The 25,011-nt window shown below is 42.3% G+C and overlaps 1 protein-coding gene across 2 annotated transcripts in view; it reads right to left on the bottom strand.

The window, feature by feature from the left end:
- The window catches only part of uba6 (ubiquitin like modifier activating enzyme 6), a 228,766-nt gene that overhangs the window by 121,248 nt on the left and 82,507 nt on the right, over nucleotides 1-25,011 (bottom strand). For both annotated transcript variants that reach the window (XM_052019228.1, XM_052019229.1), the window contains exons 12-17: nucleotides 22,377-22,453; nucleotides 18,711-18,777; nucleotides 11,262-11,405; nucleotides 11,092-11,159; nucleotides 8,332-8,410; nucleotides 3,477-3,557 (exon numbers count right to left, since the gene is read on the bottom strand). In XM_052019228.1, the coding sequence (XP_051875188.1) occupies nucleotides 3,477-3,557; nucleotides 8,332-8,410; nucleotides 11,092-11,159; nucleotides 11,262-11,405; nucleotides 18,711-18,777; nucleotides 22,377-22,453 (516 nt within the window). The remainder of the gene's footprint in view (nucleotides 1-3,476; nucleotides 3,558-8,331; nucleotides 8,411-11,091; nucleotides 11,160-11,261; nucleotides 11,406-18,710; nucleotides 18,778-22,376; nucleotides 22,454-25,011) is intronic.

The raw sequence follows: 25,011 nt of genomic DNA, 5'->3' as shown, positions 1-25,011 counted from the left end.
GAGGGTGTCTGTATATGAAATGAACTGCCTGAGGAAGTGGTTGAGGCAGGTACATTAACAACATTTATAAGACATTCGCACAGGTTAACGAACACAGCAGGACTGATGGACTGAAGTATTATACTTCAATGCAAAGAGTATTAAGGGTAAGGCAGATAAACTGAGATCCTAGATTAGTGCATGGAACTACAGTGCTGTGGCCATAACAGAGACCTGGTTCAGAGAAGGGCAGGACTGGTACCTCAATGTTCTAGGGTTTAGACGTTTTTAACATGACAGAGAGGGATTAAGAGTGGCGGAAGAGTTACACACTGTTGATCAGGGAGACTTCTTTAGTGCCAGAGGCTTCCGTGAAGCAGAATATTAGGTGCATCCAGGATGGTTTCTTCAAATGGTATGTAGATAGTCCAACCAGGCAAGAGGCCATACTGGTCCTTGCATTGTGAAATGAGCCAGGCCAGGTGATCGGAATTTTAGTGGGACAGCATTTTTGGAACAGTGATCATAACTTTCTAACTTTTCAGATTGTTACGGATAGAAAGGTTTACGGCTAATCGCAGGCAAATGGGACTAGTTTAGATGGAAATCTTAGTCAATATATACCAGATGGGCCAAAGGCCCTGTTTCTGTGCTGTATGACTCCAATCACTTTTGCACCCATTCCAGCTCAATGACATCCTTTCTATGACTAAGCGAGCAAGCAGAACTGCAAACAATACTCCAAGTGCATTCTCACGAACTTCCCAAGCCTATCCAGTCATTCTTTAGAACTCAATCCCTCCAGTCCTGATAACATCCTTGTGAATCTTTTCTGTACCCTTTTCAGCTTGATGACATCCTTCCTGTAGCTGAACAGACTCAATATTCTAAGTGTGTTCTCAGCAATGTCTTGTACAGTTGTAACATAATGTCCCAACTCTTGTACTTAATACCCTAACCGATGAAGGCAAGCATGCAAAAAGGCTTCTTCACCATCCTGTCTGATTGTGTCGCCACATTCAGGGAACTAGGTACTTGTAGCCTCAGATTTCTCTGTTCTACAACACTCTCCAGGGCCCTACCATTTATTGTACAAGTCCTGTCCTGGTTTAACTTACCAAAGTGCAACACCTTGCAGTTGACACAGTTAAATTCCATCTGCCATTTTTAACCCACTTCCCCATTTGATCTAGATCCTGTCTTAATCTTAGATAACTTACTTCACTGTCCATTATACCAACAATTTTGGTGTCATCTGCAAACATGCTACCATGCCAACTACATTCTCATCCAGAATGTTAATATAGATGGCAAACAACTGTGCACACTGCACCGATACAGGAAGCAGACCACTGATCACAGGTGGAGTCATGGAGTCAGAGCAATACAGCACAGATATAGGTCCTTCGGCTCAACAAGTCCATGCCAACCACTTTGTCCACCTAGCTAGTCCCAATTTCCTGCATTCAGCCCATATCCCTCCAGGCCCCTCCCCTCCATGTACCTATCCAAGTGCTTCTAAAATGACACTGTACCTGCCTCAACTACTTCTGCTGGCAGCTTATTCCATATACTCACCACACTGCGTGAAAAAGTTGCCCCTCAGGTCCCATTTAAATCTTTCCCCTCTCACCCTAAATCTATGTCCCCTAGTTTTGGACTTCCATACCCTGAGAAAAAGACTGTTACTGTCCACCTTATCTATACCTCTCATAATTTTAAACACTTCTATCAGGTCGCCCCCTCATTCTCCTATATTCCAAGGAATAAAGAACTAGCCTGTCCAACCTCTCCCTGTAGCTCAGGTCCTCTAGTCCTGGCAACATCCTTGTAAATGTTTTCTGGATTCTTTCTAGTTTAACAACATCTTTCCTATAACAAGGTGACCAAACCTGTACACAGTACTCCAAGTGCGGCCTCACCAACAACTTATACAACTGCAACATAATGTCCCAACAGGTATACTCAATGTCCTGAGTAATGAAGGCCAGCATGCTAAATGCCTTTTCCACCACCCCATCTACCTGTGATACTGCTTTCAACAAGCTATGCCCTTGTACTCCAAGGTCCCTCTGTTCCATTCCACTCCCTCGTGCACTACCATTCATGGTGAAAGTCCTACTCTGGTTTGATATTCCAAAACGCATCACCTCACACTTATAAGTATTGAAATCCATTTGCCACTCCTTGGCCCACTTCCCTAACTGATCAAGCTCCCTCTGTAATCGATGATAACCTTCTTCACTATCAACAACACCTCCTAATTTTGTGTCATCTGCAAACTTGCTGGCTGGTCCAGACGGTTAAGTCACTTGGCATTCAGGATGAAGTAGTCAATTGGATTCAATGTTGGCTTAGCGGGAGAAGCAAGAGAGTGGTAGTAGATGTCTCTCTGACTGGAGGCCTGTATCCAGTGGTGTGCTGCAGGGATCGGTGCTGGGTCCATTGTTGTTTATCATCTATATTAATGATTTAGATGATAGCGTGGCAAACTGGATCAGCAAACTTGCAGATGACACCAAGATTGGGGGCGTAGTGCATAGCAAGAAAGGCTATCAAAGCTTGTAGCGTGATCTTGACCAGCTAGGTAAATGGGCTGAAAAATGGCAATGTAATTTAATGCAGACATGGTTTGGGAGGACAAACCATGGCAAGACTTACACAGTGAATGGAAGGGCTCTAAGGTGTGTGGTAGAACAAAGGGACCTGGGAAAGTGGCGTCACAGGTAGATAGGGTCGTAAAGAGAGCTTTTGGCGCTTTGGCATTTATAAATCAGGGTACGGAGTACAGGAGTTGGGATGTTATGTTGAAGTTGTACAAGACGTTGATGAGGCCAAATATAGAGTATTGTGTGCAGTTCTGGTCACCTACCTACAGGAAAAATATCAATAAGTGTGAAAGAGTGCAGAGAAAATTTACAAGGATGTTGCAGGGACTTGAGGACCCGAGTTATAGAAAAAGGTTGAATAGGTTAGGACTTTATTCCCTGGAGCGCAGGAGAATGAGGGGTATAGATAGGGTGAATGCATGCATGCTTTTTCCCCTAAGGTTGGGTGTGACTAGAACTACAGGACATTAGTTTAGGGTGAAAGGTGAAATATTTAAGGGGAATCTGAGGGTAAACTTCTTCACTCAGAGGGTGGTGCAAATGTGGAATGAGCTGCCAGAAGTGATAGATGCAGGTTGAACTGTGACAGTTAAGAAAAGTTTGGATGGGACGGGTTTGGAGGGATATGGTCTGGGTGCAGGTAGATGGACTTGGCAGAAGATCAGGCAGCATGGTCTAGATGGGCCACAGGGCCTGTTTCTGTGCTGTAGCACTCTATGACTCTAATATAACCTTGTTATTCATACAACATACAAGTTCCTACTGAATATTGGCAGATCTATGATACAGCCCCACTAGAGTCATGCTCCCCTTGTTCCTAAGTTCCACCCACATGGCCTCAGTGGACAATAGTGGATTGAAATAATTCATCCTTAATTGCATACATACCATTCCTTGTTCAGAACCAGTGCCAATCCCAAGTACAGCAAAATTTTTTAGCATTTCACAGCCAATTGCACCACATCCAACCTGAAAGTAAAAGTTTTGTTTTACATATACTGGAAATTTAAAAGGAAAAAAAATCTTAATGGCTACAAGTTCATGTCTTACAAATAAAATACAAAAGCTACATGCCAGTTTGAATTTTCATTCAGAATGCTTTCCACCTTTGAAGCCTATAAAACTGGAAATACAAGTTCAAGGTAAACGCTGTATGGATGTCTATTGATGCTATTTGCATGCGCTGCAGCTACAATATATTTAGAGGGTGCCAGTGGCATTGTATAGAAGTCATACTGCACCATCATTATTACAACATTAACATGAAGTACAATCTGGCTAATTTTGGCTTTTTCCAATGGTGTCCAATTAAATAATCAATATCTGGTTAGTTCATAGAACCATAGAACAGTACAGCACAATACAGGCCCTTCGGCCCACCATGTTGTGCCGACCTTTAAACCTTGCCTAAGACTATCTAACCCCTTCCTCCCACATATCCCTCTATTTTAAATTCCTCCATATGCTTATCTAGTAATCTCTCGAATTTGACCAATGTACCTGCCTCCACCACCACCCCAGGCAGCACATTCCATGCCTCAACCACTCTCTGGGTAAAAAACCTCCCTCTGATATCTCCCTTGAACTTCCCACCCATTACTTTAAAGCCATGCCCTCTTGTATTGAGCATTGGTGCCCTGAGAAAGAGGTGCTGGCTGTCCACTCTATCTATTCCTCTTAATATTTTGTACACCTGTATCACGTCTCCCCTCATCCTCCTTCTCTCCAAAGAGTAAAGCCCTAGCTCCCTTAGTCTCCCCTCATAATACATACTCTCTAAACCAGGCAGCATCCTGGTAAATCTCCTCTGCACCCTTTCCAACACTTCCACATCCTTCCTATAATGAGGCGACCAGAACTGGACACAGTACTCCAAGTGTGGTCTAACCAGAGTTTTGTAGAGCTGCATCATTACCTCATGACTCTTAAACTCGATCCCACGACTTATGAAAGCTAACACCCCATAAGCTTTCTTAACTTTTGGGGATCTGTGGACAGGAACCCCCAGATCCCTCTGCTCCTCCACACTACCCAGAATCCTGCCATTAACTTTGCACTCCACCTTGGAATTTGTCCTTCTAAAGTGTACCACCTCACACTTCTCCAGATTGAAGTAGTATAATTATTTCCAGGACATTAAATGAGACAAATTCCCAGTTTGCTGACCCACACACTACCATTCATGGAGCATCAGGTACACTACCAAAATAAATTCCATTGACATACAAACATATTAAATTTGGATTACAGTCATTTAAGTTTTATTTGTAAAATTAAGAATCTTATTACTGGTCAACATTATTACAATGTTTCAATACCAATATTTAGAGACCCTTTAAGTAGGATTTAATCCAAGCGCAACCAGATGAAAAATTGACAGTTTACTAGGCAGGTGGGTAAACTATTCAAAAACTAATATGAAAAGTAAGTTCCAGCATTTCTACATGCAAATACCTAATTAGAGTCAATTAACATATATAAACTGTATTCTTAAGAAGCTAAAAGTGATTTAATGAAATTGTTTCACTACACATCAAAAGATAATTTGGTTGGAATAAGTTCTGATATCATTGGGTTCTGATGATGGCCTCATATCAGTTAAGAATGAAGATCAGGTGGCTTACGTAGCCAGTGAATGCACAAGGCATGTAGCGCAATCATATTCTAAAAAAAATGTTTACTGCAGGATACTGCGGCTCTGGTGCATAAAAGCGGATATAGTTGATACAGAAATCCTTCGTTATTTCATTCTAAGTGGCAGAAAGTGACACTGTATACAATGTCTTGGTGAGATCCCATGTGGAAAATTGTGACCAGGTCCAGTCTCTCTGCCTTGGAGAGATATATTTGTGAAGGAGACACTAATGCTAAATATTGTGAGGAAAATTGTTTTATGAATTTACTACTCCTGAAGTCAGGAACGATGGTCAACATAAATCATTGTGTGCCTTTGGTCAGGACCTTCAATAAATGCTGTAAATGTGTAATTTTTTTTTAACAGTTGTGACAAAGAACTGGTGTGTTCTTTGAACATAAAAGAGAGCAAGAAGTAACCTTCCTTATGTCTGTGACACCATTTAAAAAGGTGATAGCTGATCTTTTACCTTAGTGCTATTGCCCAGTTCTAAGTCCATAATCCTCGATTCCCTTAACAGCCTTAAATCTATTGATACCTGTGTTAGAAAACATAGAAAACCTACAGCACAATACAGGCCTTTCGGCCCACAAAGTTGTGCCGAACATGTCCCTACCTTAGAAATTACTAGGCTTAGCCATAGCCCTCTATTTTTCTAAGCTCCATGTACTTATCCAAAAGTCTCTTAAAAGACCCGATCGTATCCGCCTCCACCACCGTTGCCGGCAGCCCATTCCACACACTCACCACTCTCTGAGTAAAAAAAACTTACCCCTGACATCTCCTCTGTACCTCCTCCCCAGCACATTAAACCTGTGTCCTCTTGTGGCAACCATTTCAGCCCTGGGCAAAAGCCTCTGACTATCCACATGATCAATGCCTCTTATCACCTTATACACCTCTATCAGGTCACCTCTCATCCTCCATCACTCCAAGGAGAAAAGGCCGAGTTCATTCAACCTGTTTTCATAAGGCACGCTCCCCAATCCAGGCAACATTCTTGTAAATCTCTTCTGCATCCTTTCTATGGCTTCCACATCCTTCCTGTAGTGAGGTGACCAGAACTGAGCACAGTACTCCAAGTGGGGTCTGACCAGGGTCCTATATAGCTGCAACATTACCTCTCGGCTCCTAAATTCAATTCCCCGATTGATGAAAGACAATACACAGTATGCCTTCCTCACCACAGAGTCAACCTGTGCAGCTGCTTTGAGCGTCCTATGGACTCGGACCCCAAGATCCCTCTGATCCTCCACACTGCCAAGAGTCTTACCATTAATACTATATTCTGCCATCATATTTGACCTACCAAAATGAATCACTTCACACTTATCTGGGTTGAACTCCATCTGCCACTTCTCAGCCCAGTTTTGCATCCTATCTATGTCCTACTGTAACCTCTGACAGCCCTCCACACTATCCACAACACCTCCAACCTTTGTGTCATCAGCAAACTTGCTAACCCATCCATCCACTTCCTCATCCAGGTCATTTATAAAAATCACAAAGAGTAAGGGTCCCAGAACAGATCCCTGAGGTACACCACTGGTCACCGACCTCCATGCAGAATACGACCCATCAACAACCACTCTTTGCCTTCTGCGGGCAAGCCAGTTCTGGATCCACGAAGCAATGTCCCCTTGGATCCCATGCCTTCTTACTTTCTCAATAAGCCTTGCATGGGGTACCTTATCAAATGCCTTGCTGAAATCCATATACACTACATCTACTGCTCTTCCTTCATCAATGTGTTTAGTCACCTCCTCAAAAATTCAATCAGGCTCGTAAGGCAGGACCTGCCCTTGACAAAGCCATGCTGACTATTTCTAATTATATTATACCTCTCCAAATGTTCATAAATCCTGCCTCTCACAATCTTCTCCATCAACTTACCAACCACTGAAGTAAGAATGTACTTAGTCCTCTTGGATAAATAATTCCAAAGACCAACTACCCTATGAATGACGTTTCTTCTTATCTTAGCCATGAATGGCTGACCCCTTATTTCACAACTGTGACCCTGCTTCTAGATGTACTAGCCGGCAGACACACTATCCCTATACCTACCCAGTCAAGTCCCACGAGTCCAGATGAAGGGTTTAGACTCAAAACATTGAGTGTTCATTTCCCTCTACAGATGCTACCTGACCCGCTGAGTTTCTTCAACAGTTTGTCTTTTGCTCCAGATTCCAGCGGCTGCAGTCTCATGCCCCCATAAGAATTTTGAATGCTTCAAGAGATTACTCCACAGGAATTAGGCTGGAAACCTTATAAATCATGCCTCTCTTCACCATCTCCATTCCAAATATCTTTCTCCAAGGTAAGGAGACTGGACATGCTCACAATTTTCCACACGGGATTTTACCAAGACTTTATATAATTGCAGTAAGACATCATTATTCTTGTAATTAAATCCCATAGCAACAAGGGCCAATAGTCTTTTCGCTGTTTGCTGTATCAGCATGTTAGCTTTCAGTGATTTGTGAAGACACCCAGATCACACTGAACATCAAGAACTTTAAACCTCCCACCATTTAAAAATATTCTGCTTTTCTATTTCAAAGTGAATGAGCATACTTTTTTTTTAAATAATATTTCATTTGTCATGCTATCACCCATTCACTTAGCTTGTTTATATCCCTTCAAAGCCTTTCTGCAGCTTTCTCACAACTCGTATAGCCTTTCATTACCTAGACTTCTTTAACTTTGTTAAAAATGCTTGTGGATTTAGTGCTTCTTTATTGTTTTACATGCTTCAACGCTCTCCCATATTAGCAGACAGGGACTGTAAGTACTGATGGATTGGTGGGACTGTCAAACTCCCAGCCATGGGCCAAATTGGATTAATATTTTAATTTATTACAGACCACAAATATTCCACCTTTAAACCATTCTGGTGGAACTGGCAAAATTTCAGGAGGGTAATAGGAACAGACATAAAATAGCTCAGCAGACTTTCTCAACAGAAGTTCAGTAGACTGCCATACAGATTCTGCTCCCATTACGTCAGCCGATATTAGTCTTAAAAATCCAAAACACTGTTGGTCCCAACTAAGGAGAGAAATGCTTCTCTTGGGTGTAGAATAATGCTTTTTTAAACATACTTACCATGAAAACATTGAGGTTGCTAAGTTTTTGGCAGATAGATTCTCCAACGCATGCACGCAGAGCATCATATCGATCTCCTCTATAAAAACCCAGATTAATTATAAATACCATTAGATAACCAGAATAATGGGCACATATGTTAATGTGAATGTAAAATATGTATTTCATAAAGTGAACAGATCAAAAGGCTTACTAAACTGAAACTTCTCTGATGAGGAAAGTTTGGACAAGTTAGGCTTTTATCCAATGGAGCTTAGAAGTGTGACAGCTGATTTGAATGGAAACATACAAGATCCCGAGAGGTCGCGATAGGGTAGATATGGAAAGAATGTTTCATCTTGTGGGAGAATCTAAAGCTAGAGGTTACAGTTTAAAATCCAGTTAACAGATGAAATTGTTTCTCTCAGAGGGTTCTGAGCCTTTGGAACTTCCTTACACAAAAGGCAGTAAAGAGCAGAATCACTGAATATTTAAGGCAGCGGTAGATGATACGTGATAAGCAATAAGGTAAGAAGTCACGATTGGTCCACGAGAATACGGATTTGAAATTACAAGCTGACGTGCCATAGTCTCATTGAATACGGAGAAGAATCATTGGGCTGAGTGGCTAACTGCTGTTCCTCATTCTAATGCGTTCAGTAAAACTAATCCATCACCTTAAACATCCAACCACCCCTACCATTACTGTAAGCAAACAACCATCCTGATTTGAACGATTAGTATTATTCTAGTCCCTTGAAACAACAATGAGGGAACACCATCTCTGTTCCCTTTTTGTTATTTCAACAACTGGAACAGCACCATGGAGTACTTTCAATACAATGGTGATTAACCACCATTTTCTCAAGGGCAATTTAGGAGGGATAAAAAACATTCATCTTACTAGCAATGCCTACATCCTACAAAACAAATACACTAAAGGCTTCAATCAGTACAAATTGGTAACAACATCTCCTTGCTGACCATCAACATAGGTGCACCTTAAGGCTGCATGCTTAGACCCCTGCACTACTCTCTTTACACCCACGACCGTGTGGCTAAGCACAGCTCCAATACCATCTACAAATTTGCCGATGATACCACTGTTGTTGGCCAAATCTCGAACAGTCATGAGTTAGCATACAGGAGTGAGATAGAACACCTGGCTGAGTGGTGCCACAATAACAACCTCATGCTCAACGTCAGTTCTCATTGGTGGGTCAGAGGTGGAGAGAATTATCATCTTCAAATTCTTGGGCGTTAACATCTCAGATGAACTGTCCGCGCCCAGCACGTAGATACAATTACGAAGGAGCACTGGTGCCTCTACTTTCTAAGAAGCTTAAGGAGATTTGACATGTCACCAAATACTCTAACAAACTTCAACATTTGCAGTGTTGAAAGGATCCTGACTGGATTTCATCATGGCCTGGCATGGCAATTGCAACGCACAGTAACACAAGAGGCTCCAGAGAGTAATGGGCACAGCCCTTCCCATCATCTATCATCAAGGATCTTTATCATTAAGGAACTCCACCATCTAGGTCATGCCCTCTTCTCACTGCTACTGTCAGGCAGGGAGTACAGAAGCCTATAGTTCCACACCACCAGATTCAGGAACAGCTACTTTCCTACAACCATCCAGTTCTTGAACTAACCTGCACCACCCTAATCCCATCTCAGCATCAGAACACTACGGACCATCTCTTGCACTACCATGAAATTGTCTCTGACTGTATTTTTTTCTTTGCACTAATGTTTTGTTTTGCAGTCCTTTTTTTCGTCACTGTCGTATATTATCCATGTACAATTTATTGTTGTTATCTGAATCTACATGTCTGTGATACTGCTGCAAGCAAGTTTTTCCATTGTACCTGCACCTCACTGTACTTGTGCACATGATAATAAACTCAACTTAAATGGCATGAACATTAGGACCAACAGGATCTTGGGGTGCAAGTCCGTAGCTCTCTGAAAATGGCAACACAAGTAACAAAGGCTAACAGCACACTTGCCTTCATCAGTCAGGGTGTGGAGTATAAAAGTAGGGAAGCCATGTTGCAGCTGTATAAAATGTTGGAATATTATGGAATACTGCATGCAGTTCTGGTCACTCCTTTTCAGGAAGGATGTGGAGGCTTTGGAGAGGGTACAGAAATAGTTCACCAGGATGTTGCCTGGATTAGAGTGTATCAGCTATAAGGAGAGGTTGAACAAACTTGGAACGTCAGAGGCTAAGGAGCGACCAGGTAGAAATATATAAAATTTTGAAGGCATAGATAGGGTAGATAGTCAGAGCCTTTTTCCCAGGGTGGAAATGTCAAATACTAGAGGGCAGTGAGAAGCGGAAAGTTTAAAGGAAATATACAAGGCCAGCATTTTTTTTTACACACACAGAGAGTGGTAGTTATCTGGAGCGCACTGCCATGGGTGGTGGTGGAAGCATATGATAGTGACACTTAAAGAGGCATTTGGACAGGCATAGGAACAGGGCAAAGAGGGATTTGGACCTTGTGCAGATAGATGGGATTAGTTATATCGTCTTGGTTGGCACAGGCCGTGGGCTGAAGGGCCTGTTCGTCTGCTGTACTGTTCTATGTATGTTCAGTAAAACAAATATCATATGCAAATATCACTTCCAGCATTCAGTCAGACCTATTAAATGGGTTGGAATAATTCAACACTTCCAAGTAGGTGTTGAATATCTTATATCCAGCAACACATTTAGCTTGCATCCTCCTATCCATCAAATCCCCACACAAACTGACACATCACACCTACCGTGGTTGGAACTGATCACTGTTTGTACTTTCTAGAGTCTGAAATATCTCCGTTGCATCAAAATACAGCTATAAAACAAAATAAACGTAATATTCTGTGAATCAATAAAACTCCTTAACTTTTTTTTAAATAAGTAATAGTCAACAGGCTTAAACATATAAAAAACTAACCCACTGCTGCAGCGGAGAAAATTTTCCTGTAAGTGCTTTCAAAGCTTCCTGGCTGATGATTCCACCAAAAGCAGCAGTAAGAGGGGCCAAACAACCTCTTGCTGTCCGTGAGAGCCACTTAACAATATCTTGATTAACTGCAGTCTGCAATACACGGAAGTACAAGTAAAATATTCATTGTTGCAGGACCCAGATTATTTACATGAAATGCTAATATTGTTTCTCTCTCTACTGTTGCTGCCCAACTTGTTAAAAATTTATAGCTTTTCTATTTTTATTTCAGAAGTCACTAAAATCTGGCTATACCTCTAAAAGGTGATCACTTTGTCAAAGTTATAAATGAAATAAAATGAGTAAATCCAGATTTCAGCATCTGCAGTTGTAATAGAATAACCTAACCAAGGCCATATCACCTGTATTTCAAAGAAAATGCTTCACAGTTCTGCTAATGACAGATAAATTAGACAGTACTTGTCATATGCACTTTGGATTATCTCCCCATTACCAAAAGCTGTAAATGTATCGGAGCTACTTAAAATTGTAACTAATGAATTTTCAGATTTTAAGGTGACTCTGCTTCCATTATTAGTCCAACAGCCATCAAGATCACAGTCAAGCTTACACGCATTGCTATGAAATTAAATAGGTTGTCACAACTCCATACATGACCCACAAGTCGAGCTCCAAGCCGCCTGACCCAACTATTCTAATGGTGTATTTAGTTAAGCCGGCAAAATTTCAAGGGTTAGCACAGTTACACGAAAACCCAGAATTTCGTAAATAGAGAGGTAAAATCTCTGAAATTCTGCAATTGCTGAAACTCATTCTAAAAACATTGGAAAAAAATTTTCAGACTGAAAACAGGTCATGGATTTTAGCTATTCAATCCAAATCTGAAGCATTCCTCTTTTACCCAGCTGACAAAAAGTCAGGAACTAGTATGCCTGAAATGTATTTATTTCAATGCAAGGCAGATGAGTCTGGATCAGTGCATGGAACTATGATGTTGTAGCCATTACAGACATATGGTTGCAAGAGGGACAGTACTGGCAGTTCAATGTTCCAGGATTTTGATGATTCAGACGTGATAGAGAAGGAAGTAAAAGAGGTGGAGGAGTTGCATTACTAATAAGGGAGAATGTCACAGCTGCACTGAGAGAGAACATACTGGAGGGCTCATCCACTGAAGAAATATGAGTAGAGCTCAAAAACTATGAAAGGTGCAATCACTTTGATGGGGTTATACTACGGGCTTCCCAAAAGCCAGTGGGAGATAGAGGAACAGAGATGCAAGCAGTTTATGCAAAGATCAAAAAGCAACAAGGTTATTATAGCGGTTGATTTTAACTTCCCCAATATTGACTAGGATTTCCTTAGTGCAAGTGGCTTAGACAGGGCAGAATTGTTAGGTGCGTTCAAGAGGGCTTCTTGATAAAGTGTGTGGATAGTCCAACTAGGCAAGGGGCCATGCTAGACCTTGTACTGGGAAACAAGCCTGGCCAGGTGACTGGCATTTCAGTGGGAGAGCATATTGGAAACAGTGATCACAACAGTTTTATGGAAACAGGGCATTCAGCCAGTTCATGCCAACCAAGATTTGTCCCATTTGCCCACATTTGGCCCATATCCCTCTGAATTTTTCCTATCCATGTACCTGTCCAAGTTTCTTTTAAATGTTGGTAATGTTCCTGCCTCAAGCACTTCCTCAGGCAGCTCATTCCATGTACATATATTCCATATCCATCCTCTGGGTGCAAAAGTTGCCCCTCAGGTTCCTGTCAAATCTCTTCCCTTAAACCTATGTCCTATAGTTCTTGATTCCCCAACCCTGGGAAAAAGACTGTGCATTCACTCTATCTATGCCTCTCATGGGCTCCATGTCTAAGGAAGGATGTGCTGGCATTGGAGAGGGTCCAGAGGAGGTTTACAAGAATGATCCCAGGTATGAAGGGAATAACATACGAGGAACATTTGATGGCTCCGGGCCTGTACTCCCTGCAGAATGAAACCTACCGAATATTGAAAGCCATTGACAGAGTGGATGTGAAGATGATCTTTCCAGTAGTGGGAGAGTCTAGGACCAGAGGGCACAGCCTCAAAATAGAAGGACGTCCCTTTAGAACAGAGATGAGGAGGAATTTCTTTAGCCAGAGGGTGGCGAATCTATGGATTTCATTGCCACAGATGGTTGTGGAGGCCAAGTCATTGGGTATATTTAAAGCAGAGGTTGATAGGTTCTTGATTAGTAAGGGTGTCAAAGGTTATAGGGAGAAGGCAGGAGAATGGGGTTGAGAGGGAAAAATAAATCAGCCTTGATCGAATGGCGGAGCAGACTCAATGGGCCTAATGGCCTAATTCTGCTCTTATGTCTTATGGCCCTATGGAGTGTTATGGGTAAAGCAGATGAATTCAGGGCCTGGATTTGTACACGGAAGTATGATGTTGTAGCCATTAAAGAGAATTAGGTGAGAGAAGGGCAGGACTGGCAGCTCAACGTTCCAGGGATGAGATATTTCAGACGTGATAGATAAGGATGTAAAAGAGGAGGGAAAACTGCACTACTGATCAGGAAGAATGTCACAGTGTCACTTAGTGAGGATATCCTGGGGGGCTCATTCAGTAAAGCCATGTGGGTAGGGCTCAGGAATAACAAAGGTGCAATCACTATGACGGGGTTATACTATAGGCCAAACAGCTGGGGGAAATAGAGGTACAGATATGTAGGCTGATTATGGAAAGACATAAAAACAGGGTAGGTGTCGTGGGTAATTTTAATTTCCCCAAAATTGTCTCGGATTCCCTTGGTGCCAGAGGCTCAGATGGGATAGAATTTGTTAGATGCATCCATGAGGATTTCTTGAGAAGGTATGTAGATAGTCCAACCAGAGAAGGGGCCATACTAGATACTGTATTGAGAAATTAACCTGGTCAGGTGATCGGAGTTTCAGTGGGAGAGCATTTTGGAAACCGTAAGCATAATTCTGTAAGATTTCAGATAGTTATGGACCTCTGGGGAAAGTGCTAAACTGGGAAAGACTAATTTCAACAGTATTAGGCAGGATCTGGGGAGCAGCTGTTATTGGGTAAGTCCACATCTGACATGTGGGAGTCATTTAAAGGCCAGCTGGTCAGAATTCAGGACCAACATGTTCCTATGGGGAAAAAACACAAGGATGGCAAGGTTCAGGAATGTTGGATGGCGATAAATGCTGCAAATTTAGTCAAAAAGTAAGAGAAAGCATATGACAGGTTTAGGAAGCTGATGTCAGACAAGGCCTTTGGGAAACAGGAGAGAACAAACAGGGAATCAGGAGGGCTAAAAGTGGCCATGAAATGTCTTTGGCGAATAGGATTAAGGAGAATCCCAATGCATTTTATACATACATTAAAAACAAGAATGTAACTAGTGAGAGGGTAGGACCACTTAAGGACAAAGGAGGGAACTTGTGCCTGGAGCCAGAGGAAGTGGGCGAGGTACAAAACAAGTAATTCACATCTGTATTCACAAAGGACAAGGACATTAAGGATAGCAAGCAAGGTCAGGGAAATGTATGCTGAAATTCTAGGGCATGGTGATATCAAGAAGAGGGAGATGTTGGATTCTTGAAGAACATTAAGGTGGATATATCCCAAGGGCCAGATGGGAGCTATCCCAGATTATTGAGCGAGACAAGAGGGAAGATTGCTGGGGCCTTGACAGAGGTCTTTGTGTCCTCTTTAGCCACAGGCGAAGTCTCAGAGGATTGGAAAATAGCCAATGTTGTTCTTCTGTTTGAGAAGGACAGTTGAGAAAAACCAGGAAATTATAGTCCGGTGAGTGGTAGGGAAATTATTGGAGAAGATTCTTAAGAGATAGGATCTACTTATATCTGGAAAAACAGACTTATTAGGGATAGTCAGCATGGCTTTGTGCAGTGGAGGTCATGTCTTACAAACTTGTGTGTAGGGCAATGGATGTTATATATAAATCAACTTTAGTAAAACTTTCAACAAAATCCCTCATGATGGGCTGATCCAGAAGATTAAGGCATATGGGATCCATGGAGACCTGGTAGATTGGATCCAATTTGGCCTGGCAGAAGGTAGTGGTGGGGAGTGTTTTTCTGACAGAAGGTCTGTGACCAGTGGTGTTCCATAAGGATTGGTGCTTGGACCTCTGTTGTTTGTGAAGTATACAAATAATTTGGAGGAAATTGTAGGTGGGCTGATTAGTAATTTTGCAGACGACATAAAATTTGGTAGAGGGGACCCAATGTGTGAGTGATGGGCACATGGAGTAGGTGGAGGAGGGTAAAGAAACCGGGTGATAGGGGATTGGGGGGTAGAGTGTGTGAATGAGGAAAAAAAACAAGATGCTGGAGGAACTCAGGGACATCAATGTCTGCGGCGGAAAATGGACAGTTGACGTTTCGGGTCGAGACCCTCAATTTATAGTTGATTCATATATAACAGCCATTACCCTACACTCATCGATTATCTTTGTCATCTCCTCAGAAAAACTGTACCGGAAGATAATGGGAAGATAGCCAGTATAAATGATGAAGGGAAGGGGTGGTGCAAGAGCTAGCCAGTTATAGGTAGATCCAGGTGAGCAGGATTGAAAAGCAAATGGAGGGGAAATAGCGACAGAGTCTGGGAGGTGATAAATGGTGGCAACAAAGGGCTGAAGATGATGGAATCTGATAGGAGAGGAAGGTGGAGCACAAAATCAATGAGGGAGGTGGGAAGTGCAGATGGAGTGGGTGGAGGAGGAGAAAGAAACAGGGTGATGGGCGCTGGGGTGAGTGTAGGAGGAACTGGATAGATCAGGAGCAGAGAGAAAAGGGAGACAGGGGAGCAGTTTATCAGAAGTTGGAGAATTCAATGTTCATGCTGTCAGGTTGTAGACTACCTAGGTGGAATACGAGGTGCTATTCCTCTAGTTTGCATTTGGCCTCATCCTGGCAGTGGAGGAGGCTGAGGACAGAGAGGTGGGAGGTGGTGTACAAGTCAGTGGGTTTGCAGTAAATGTCAGTGGATAGTCTGTCTTCTACGATCCAGAAAGGGGAGAGAGGTATCGGAAATGGTCCCAGTGAATCTGAGGGCAGGGTGGAAGTTAGTAACAAAGTTGATGAAACTGATGAGTTCTGCACATGTGCAGGAGGCAGGATTGCAACAAAGAGTACTCCATGTAGCTAACAAAAGGGCAGGCGCGTCTAGGGCTATTCAAGTACCAATGGCTATATGCTTAATTTGTAGAAAGTGGGAAGAATCAAAAGGGAAGTTGTTCAGGGTAAGCACAAGTTCCACCAGGCAGAGGAGAGTGTTAGGAGAGGTGAACTGTTTGCATATATGTTCAAGAAAGAAACGGGAAAGTTCTAAGGCTTTCCTGATGGAGACTGGAAGTGTATGGTGAAGACATGGCAGCAGGGCCCAGGGAATTGGAAGTTGTTAAAATGGTTAGTATCATGCAAGGTGTTCCAGACGTAGGTGGGAAGGGATTGGGTAAGGGGGGACAATGTAGAGTTGAGGTATGAGGATATTAGTTCAGTGGGGCAAGAGCAGACAGAAACAATGGGCCTACCAGGACAGTCCTGTTTGTGGATCTTGAGTCAGAGGTAGGAACAGGCAGTACGGGATTGGGGAATTATCAGACTGGAGGCTGTGAAGGGGAGATCTCCTGAAGTGATGACATCTGTGATGGTAGGGGAGACAGTAGCCTGTTGATCGTTGGTGGGGCCACAGTTGACGGTCTGAAGAACTGTCTAAGAGCTGCTGCCTAGCCTCTGCAAGGTAGAGGTCAGTCTGCCAGACTGCAATGGTACTGCCCTTGTCTGAGGGTTTGATTATGAGGTCGGGATTGGTGCAGAATGAGCGGAGAGCTAAGTGTTCAGAGGGGGTGAGGTTGGAATGGGCAAGGGGAGTGGGGAAGTCAAGATGGTAGATGTCAGGTTGGCAGTTGGAAGTCCAAGAGGAAGAGGAGAGTTGGAAACGGAAGAAAGGGTCATCAGTAGGAGCGGGTAAGGACTCCTTGCCAAAGAAATAGACAGGAAGGTAGAAGTGATGAAAGAAGAGTTCAACATCATGGCGAGCATGGAAATCATTGAGATGTAGGCACGGGGGTGCAAAGGTGAGGCTTCTGCTGAGGACAGACCGCTCAGCACCAGAAAGAGGGAGGTCAGAAGGGATGGTAAAGACACAGACAACAAGGGTTGGAAATGGGGCCAGGCAGGATCAGAAGAGGGCATTTGGTGGGGGTGGGGTGATGTGGTGGGTGGAAGGGGGCTTGGAGGAGAGAGAGGAAGGTGAGGAATCAGGAAGGGTGTATGGGATCTGGGGTGGGGGGCTTAGTGTGGCATCATTGGTAGCAGGGGAAGAACGAAGAGCAGTGGGAACCGGTGGTAAATGCCGGGGGCTCCAGCCTGGAGACAGCCAAAGAAATTGGCATGAACCTGTGGCGGGATTACAGGCTACTTCCCCTCTAATTGTTCTGTCCGATGAAGGGTCTCAACCCAAAACAGTGATCGTCCATTTCTCTCCACAGATGCTGCCTGACCCACTGAGTTCCTCCAGCAGTTTGTTTTTTGCTCCAGGTTCCAGAATCTGTAGTCTCTTGTGTCTTCACCAGAACACTGCCTGAATTAGAGAGGATTAGCTCCAAGGAGAGGGTGGACAAACTTGGTTTTCTCTGGACCGAACCATTAGAGGCTGAGGGGCAACCTGATTGAAGTATATAAAATTACATGAAGCATAGATCATCAGAGTCCTTTTCCCAGAGTGGAACTGGCATAGCTTTATGGTGAGAGGAAGGTAGTTTAAAAGAGATTCACAAGGCAAGTTTTTTCCTAAATACAGATAGAATTAGGTGCCTGGAACATGCTGCCAGGGGAAGAGGCAGAAGGAGGTTTGAAAGCAATGTTTAAGAGGCATTTAGACAGGCAAATGAACAGGGAATGGAGGGTTATAGATCACATACAGGCAGATGAGATTAGATCGGATTGGTATCACATTCAGACAGACAGCTGGGCTAAAAGGGCCTGTTCCTGTGCTATACTGTTCTATGTTCTAGGTATGACAAATCTGTCAACTGATTGTGATAAAAGAGGGGTGTGACAACATCACTGATTGTATTCAGAGGACTTTAATTAGACATTGATTTTAGTTGACTCTGTGCAAAGTGTTATTCATTATGTTTGATGTGATGAGTTTTAAAACATTGACTTTTGTGAGTCAAATTCCTTCCTGTTGTGAACCAATATAAAAATCACATAAGTTGAGACTATTTTCTATTGTAAGAACAGCACTATTTCAAAATTATCTGGTAACTGAGTAAACAATAAATGCATTTGGCTGGGTCAGCGATGGATGGCACAGATAATGTTAGCATTAAAACAAATAGTTTAGACGACAATCTATATACTTTGCCATTGATTAAGCAAAAAGGTGCTTTTGCTGAAAATAATCACTCACCCTATTTTTCAGTGTTTCATTTACAGTTAAAGCCAATTTCATGAGCTCCTCTGCATCCTGAAGACATCTTGTTGCAAATACAAAACAACTTAGTATTGGTAAGTCTGCTACAATCAACATTAGGGCAGGTCATTACAATGCAAAGCAATCGAGTCAGTTACAGTCAACATCTCACACAAAAAAAATATATGAACGCATTTTTCATTTCCTCACACTCCTTAAAAGTTCATCCATTGGATTCCTAATCTTTAGGGATTTCAATCTTCAATTCATTCTGCATTTTGTACTCTGATTTACTCCTCCTTAAACCTCTCCTGCAAAACAAACTCACCTACCTATATTTGTAACCATTTCAGCTAGCTTCTACTTGCATTATGTTGATCACGTACAAAGTCATTGCTGAACACATCTTTCTTTTCCTCACCATCTATATTCCCCTAGCTTTCAAGCACATGTCCCTATATAATAAAAATCACTCTACTACTGTTTCAAGCACTGAAATCCCTAATGTAATTCATGACAACATTTCTGCAGCTATCAATCAATTCAACCGTTCCCACTGCTGTAGCTTTGTTAGTCTTATCCTCAGTATAACTTTCTTCTTTTCCATTTAGTTAAGTCTCATATTCCTCATTACCTTTTGGTCCATCACGTCCCTTTAGGCTCCCAGAGCATTCTGATCAGTCCCATTTCACAACCCTTAAGAAGGGTCCTGACCAGAAACATTGACTGTCTGCTTTTCTCCACGGAAGCTGCCTGACCTGTTGAGTCCCTCCAGCATCTTGTTGTTTTTTCATCACAACTTATTTCTTTGTATTCTTTCTGACATACCCATCAACTCTTTCCCTCACTTCTCTTGCTACCTACACCAGAGGCCATGTAGAGTAGCTTATTAACTTGCCAGTGCATCTTTGGTAGGTAGGAGAAATCTACACAGCCACAGAGAGAACGTGCAAACTCCATACAGACTGCACTCAAGGTCTGAATTAAGCTAGGGTCAGTGTAACTATGTAGTAGCAGTACTATCTGCTGTGTCACTGTGCCACCTTACAGTGCAGACTCTGTCCCTGTGGTTGAAGCCCCTAAAGTACAGCCCATATGTTTCCAAAATACTTGGTGTATAACTGATTTGAATAATTATCGCCACATCTGGCTGGACCAGATCAAGCACATATACTATATATCAAGCCTATATACTCATGACTGTGTGGCCAGATTCTGCTCTAACTCCATCTACAAGTCTGCAGATGATACCACCGTTGTAGGCCGTATCTCAAACAGCGATGAGTCGGAGTACAGGAGGGAGATAGAGAGCTTAGTGGAATAGTGTCATGACAACAAATTTTTCCTCAATGTCAACAAAAGAGCTGGTCATTGACTTCAGGAAAGGGGGCAGTGTACATGCACTTGTCTACGTCAACGGCGCTAAGGTCGAGAGGGTTGAGAGCTTCAAGTTCCTCGGAGTGAACATCACCAACAGCCTGTCCTGGTCAAATCACGTAGATGCCATGGCCAAGAAAGCCCACCAGTGCCTCTACTTCCTCAGGAGGCTAAAGAAATTCAGTATGTCCCCTTTGATACTCACCAACTTTTATCAATACACCATAAAAAGCATCCTATCTGGGTGCATCACGGCTTGGTATGGCAACTGCTCTGCCCAGGACCGCAAGAAAATGCAGAGAGTTGTGGACACAGCCCAGCACATCACGGAAACCAGCCTCCTCTCCTTGGACTCTGTCTTCAGCTCTCACTGCCTTGGTGAAGCAGCCAGCATAATCAAAGGCCCCACCCACCCGGGTCATTCTCTCTTCTCCCATCAGGTAGAAGATACAGGAGCCTGAGGGCACATACCACCAGGCTTAAGGACAGCTTCTACTCCACTGTGATAAGGCTATCGAACGATGAGATGGACTCTGACCTCACAATCTACCTTGTTGTGACCTTGCACCTTATTGCACTGCACTTTCTCTGTAGCTATGACACTTTACTCTGTAATACCTCAATGCACTTCGTACTAACTCAATGTAACTGCACTGTGTAATGAATTGACCTGTATGATACGAGTTTTTCACTGTACCTCGATACAAGCGACAATAATAAACCAATACCAATACAACTGGAATCTTCCCTGTCAAAACTGCTCAATATTCCAGGGCAGCAAAATGGTACAGCTAGTAAAGCCACTGCCTAACAGTGCCAGTGACCTGGGTTCAATTCTGAACTTAGGTGCTGTCTGTGTGAAGTTTGTAATTCTCCCTGTGACTGCAAAGGTTTCCTCCACATGCTCCAATTTCCTCCTACATCCCAAAGACGTGCAGGTTAAATGGCCACTCTATATTACCCTAGTGTGTGAATGAGGGGTAGAATCTAGAAGACAGATGATGTAAATGTTGGGGCAATAAAATTGATTAGGATGGGATTAGTGTAAAAATAGGTGGTTGATATTTAGCATAATCTTGGTGCACTAAAGGGTCTGTTTCCATGCTGTATGATTCTATGACTCTTATGATAACAAACAGAACCCCAGAATCCTCTTTCTACACTACCAACTGTCTCCTCCAACAACAAACTCAGATTTCCTGCCCCTTAGATTAACAATCTATCATATACTTCACTTTATGTGTCCATTAAGACAAACTTTTGTTTTAAAGTTCCCAGTACTCTGAACTATTCACTGCCTTTCTTTCTCCCAAATGTATCATTTACAGATGTCTCACTATATTTCCTTTTACATTTAACCAGTCTATGCCTTTCTGAAGACTGCCACAATTTTCCTCATCATTTACCATGTTTCTTAAGGTTTTTTTTCTCCCTATTAGTAAACTTTGAAGCTCTGTTCTCTAGATCAAGATCAGTTTTGTAAGAGCAATGGTTCTAAAAAGCAACTCCAGGGGGATTTCACTGAATATTTTATTGCAACCTGAAAAAAAATCAACACCACTCTCCTCTTTCTGTGCAATAGCCGATGCTTCCACTGCCCCTTAACCTCAAGTTTATTAGGTAGCACTTTATCAAATCACTTTTTAAAGACCTTGATATACAAGCTAAACCATTTTAATCAATACTATTCTAAATTATTTAAAATGATCCTTTAGTCTTGTAGACCAAACTGAACAAGGAGTATGGTAACAGAGTGGTCAAACTAGTGATCCAGAACTTGTGATCCAGAAACATGTCCAAATCCCATCATGGAGCTGGATATTTAAATTCAGACAACTAACTAAAATATTTAAATAAAAATAGTAATCTCTGTAACAGTAACCATCCAGAGGAAATCTGCCACCTATACACCATATGTGACTCCAGATCCAAAATGTGGTTGACATCTCAAGGGAGATGTATGGATGGATAATGAATGCCAGCAACATCCACATCCTTTTAACAAATAAATAATAAACAGCCAAAAGCACAAACCACTTAAATTTCAAGCATTTAACTACACCCCTATCAAAATAGTATATCCAGTACTGGATTAGTAATTATTAAGCCTCTAACAACCTTGTGTCACTTCCATGAACTGATGATTTACACACTTACTGGGTTTTGGTGATGCACTCAAGCCTGTCATTACTGGAAAGCCCTTTTATGAATGCAATGCACTTATTTCCTGGTCATATTATTGATATTTCTATCTTTATCCATGCAAAGTCATACATAAATAGTCACCCTATGTTTGGCAGATGTTTGTGTTGCTCTTGAAATCTATCCAAGGCCAGCATTGCTGTGTGAATCTGCAGGGGTGCCTGTTAAAAATAAAACATGATTAAATTCAAAGTTAAGGTTGAGTTTATTGTCATATGCACAAGTACATGTACGCACACATGCAGTGAAAAGCTTAGTCTATTTTGTATGGTGCAAAAGAAAATTTTGGGTGAAATTTGTCCATGTCAAACACAATTCAAACTCTCAGTGCATCGTCTAATTTTCCAGTTTGAATATAATCTCTCAATAGCACAATTGTTGGAAAAAAAAATAAATTGACCAAAACTAAATGCAACTCTCATGTCAAAGTAGCAAATATATTTGTATTGTTAAATTAAACCCCACCTAATTTCCTGCTATGATGGAGATTAGTTATTTCAGGGCTTCTCTGACTGTGAATATAAATGGGAGGAGACTGTTCCCTCTGTTTTATTAGTTCTGAGTTGGCGCCACAGCTGCCCAAGTCTTGGGAGAATAATGCAATTCCACTGGACACACTGCTTCCTTTACCTGGAACAGAGAGGTGTATAAAATTCTGAGGGGCATAGATAGGGTGAATGTACAGAGTCTTTTTCCCAGAGTTGGGGAATCAAGAACTAGAGGACATAGGTTTAAGATGAGAGGGGAAAGATTTAAAAGGGATCTGAGGGGCAACTTCTTCATGCAGAGGGTGATGCATATAGTATAGAATGAGCTGCTAGAGAAAGTTAACGTTACTTAAAAGACATCTGGATAACTATATGGATAGGAAAGGCTTAGAGGCAAATGGGACTAACTTACATGGGCACTTTGATTGGCATGGATGAGTTAGGCAGAATGGCCTGCTCCTGTGCTGTATTACTATATGATTCTACGACAATACTTCAAGGTGACAGCGAAGAAGTGGTACAAACTAAAGACTACTTCTGCCCTCTTAGGCTTAGGGGGCTTAAAGGTTTGCATAACAGTATTTAAAGAAGTTCTGGAGGGTTCCCCCTGGAGTCCTGGCCAATATTTATTCCTTAACCAACATTATTAAATCAGATTAATGATACAATTATCTCACTGCCTTTTGCTGGAGCTTACTGTGCACAAATTATATGTGTTCTTCCCTAAGTTATAACAGTGAGTACGTTTCAGTGGTTCTAAAGCATCTTGTACCATCCCACAATGATAGAGAGATACAGAATGCAAACAGGCCCTTCGGGTCACCATGTCCATGGTAACCATCAACCTCCCATTTATACTAATCCTACATTAACCCATTGTTTTATTCTCCCACATCAACTTCCCCCAGATTCCACCATTCACCTACACAAAAGGGGCAATTAACCTGCTAATCTGCATTTCTTTGTGAAATGGGAGGAAACCAGAGCAGTCGGAGAAACTCATGCAGTCACAAGAAAAGCCTGTAAACTCCACAAGGACAGGACCAGAGGTCAGGATTGAACCTAGGTATTTGGCGCTATGAGGCAACGATTCTATTAGCTGCCCCACTGTGCTGACCACTAATGCCCACTATTGAAATAAAAATTCTTAATTCTAACAATTTAGCTTGAAATTCTATTTCATGGCTAAAATAGACAATGCTGTGCCCTTTAACAATGTCACGTGACCCTCAATGAGATGACTTGCTGCACCACAAGGATGCATGCTTAGCCCACTGCTCTGTTCTCTCTACTCTCATGACTGCGTGGCTAAGCACAGGAAAAATGCCATCTATAAATTCACAGATGACACCACTGTTGTTGGTAAAATCTCAGATGGCAATGAAGAGGCGTACAGCAGTGAGTTCGTTTAGCTGGTTGAGTGGTGTCGCAACAAAAACCTTGCACTCAACATCAGCAAGACCAAGGAAACAATTGTCGACTTCAGGAAGAGGAAGTCGGGAGAACACACACCAGTCCTCATTGATGGGTCAGCAGTGGAAAGGGTGAGCAGCTTTAAGTTCCTGGCCATCAACATCTCGGAGGATCTATCATGGGCCCAACACATTGATGCAATCATGAAGAATGCACCGTAGTAGCTCTACTTTGTTAGGAATTTGAGGAGATATGGTACATCACCAAAGACTCTACCAAAATTCTGGAGAGCATTCTGACTGGTTGCATCATAGCCTGGTATAGAGGCTCCAATGCACAAGATTGTAAGAGGCTGTAGAGGGTTGTAGACTCAGCCAGTCCCATCACGGGCACAATCCTTCCGACCATCAAGGACATCTTCAAGAGGCGGTGCCTCAAGAAGGTGGCATCCATCACTAAGGACCCTCACCCTCCGGGACGTGCCCTCTTCTCATTACTACCACTGGGGAGACAATACAAGAGCCTGGAGACCCACGCTCAATGTTTTAGGAACAACTTCTTCCCCTCCAACATTAGATTCCTGAATGGTCCTTGAACCCATAAATACCTCATTATTCCTTTTTGTTTTGCACTATTTATGTTGCAATTTATAGTAATTTATGTCTTTGCACTATGCTGCTGCCGCAAAACAACAACTTTCATGTCATACAATTTGGTGATAATAAACCTGATTCTGATTGGATACAAAAATGACTGGAGGATAAAATGCAGGGAGTAGTAGTGAAGTTATTTTTCAGCCTAGAGCACAGGGTGAAACG

Source organism: Pristis pectinata, chromosome 7, assembly GCF_009764475.1.
Source record: "Pristis pectinata isolate sPriPec2 chromosome 7, sPriPec2.1.pri, whole genome shotgun sequence".
Taxonomy (NCBI): Eukaryota; Metazoa; Chordata; class Chondrichthyes; order Rhinopristiformes; family Pristidae; genus Pristis; species Pristis pectinata.
Note: the sequence above shows the minus strand (reverse complement) of the source record. Positions and strands in the feature narration are given on the sequence as shown.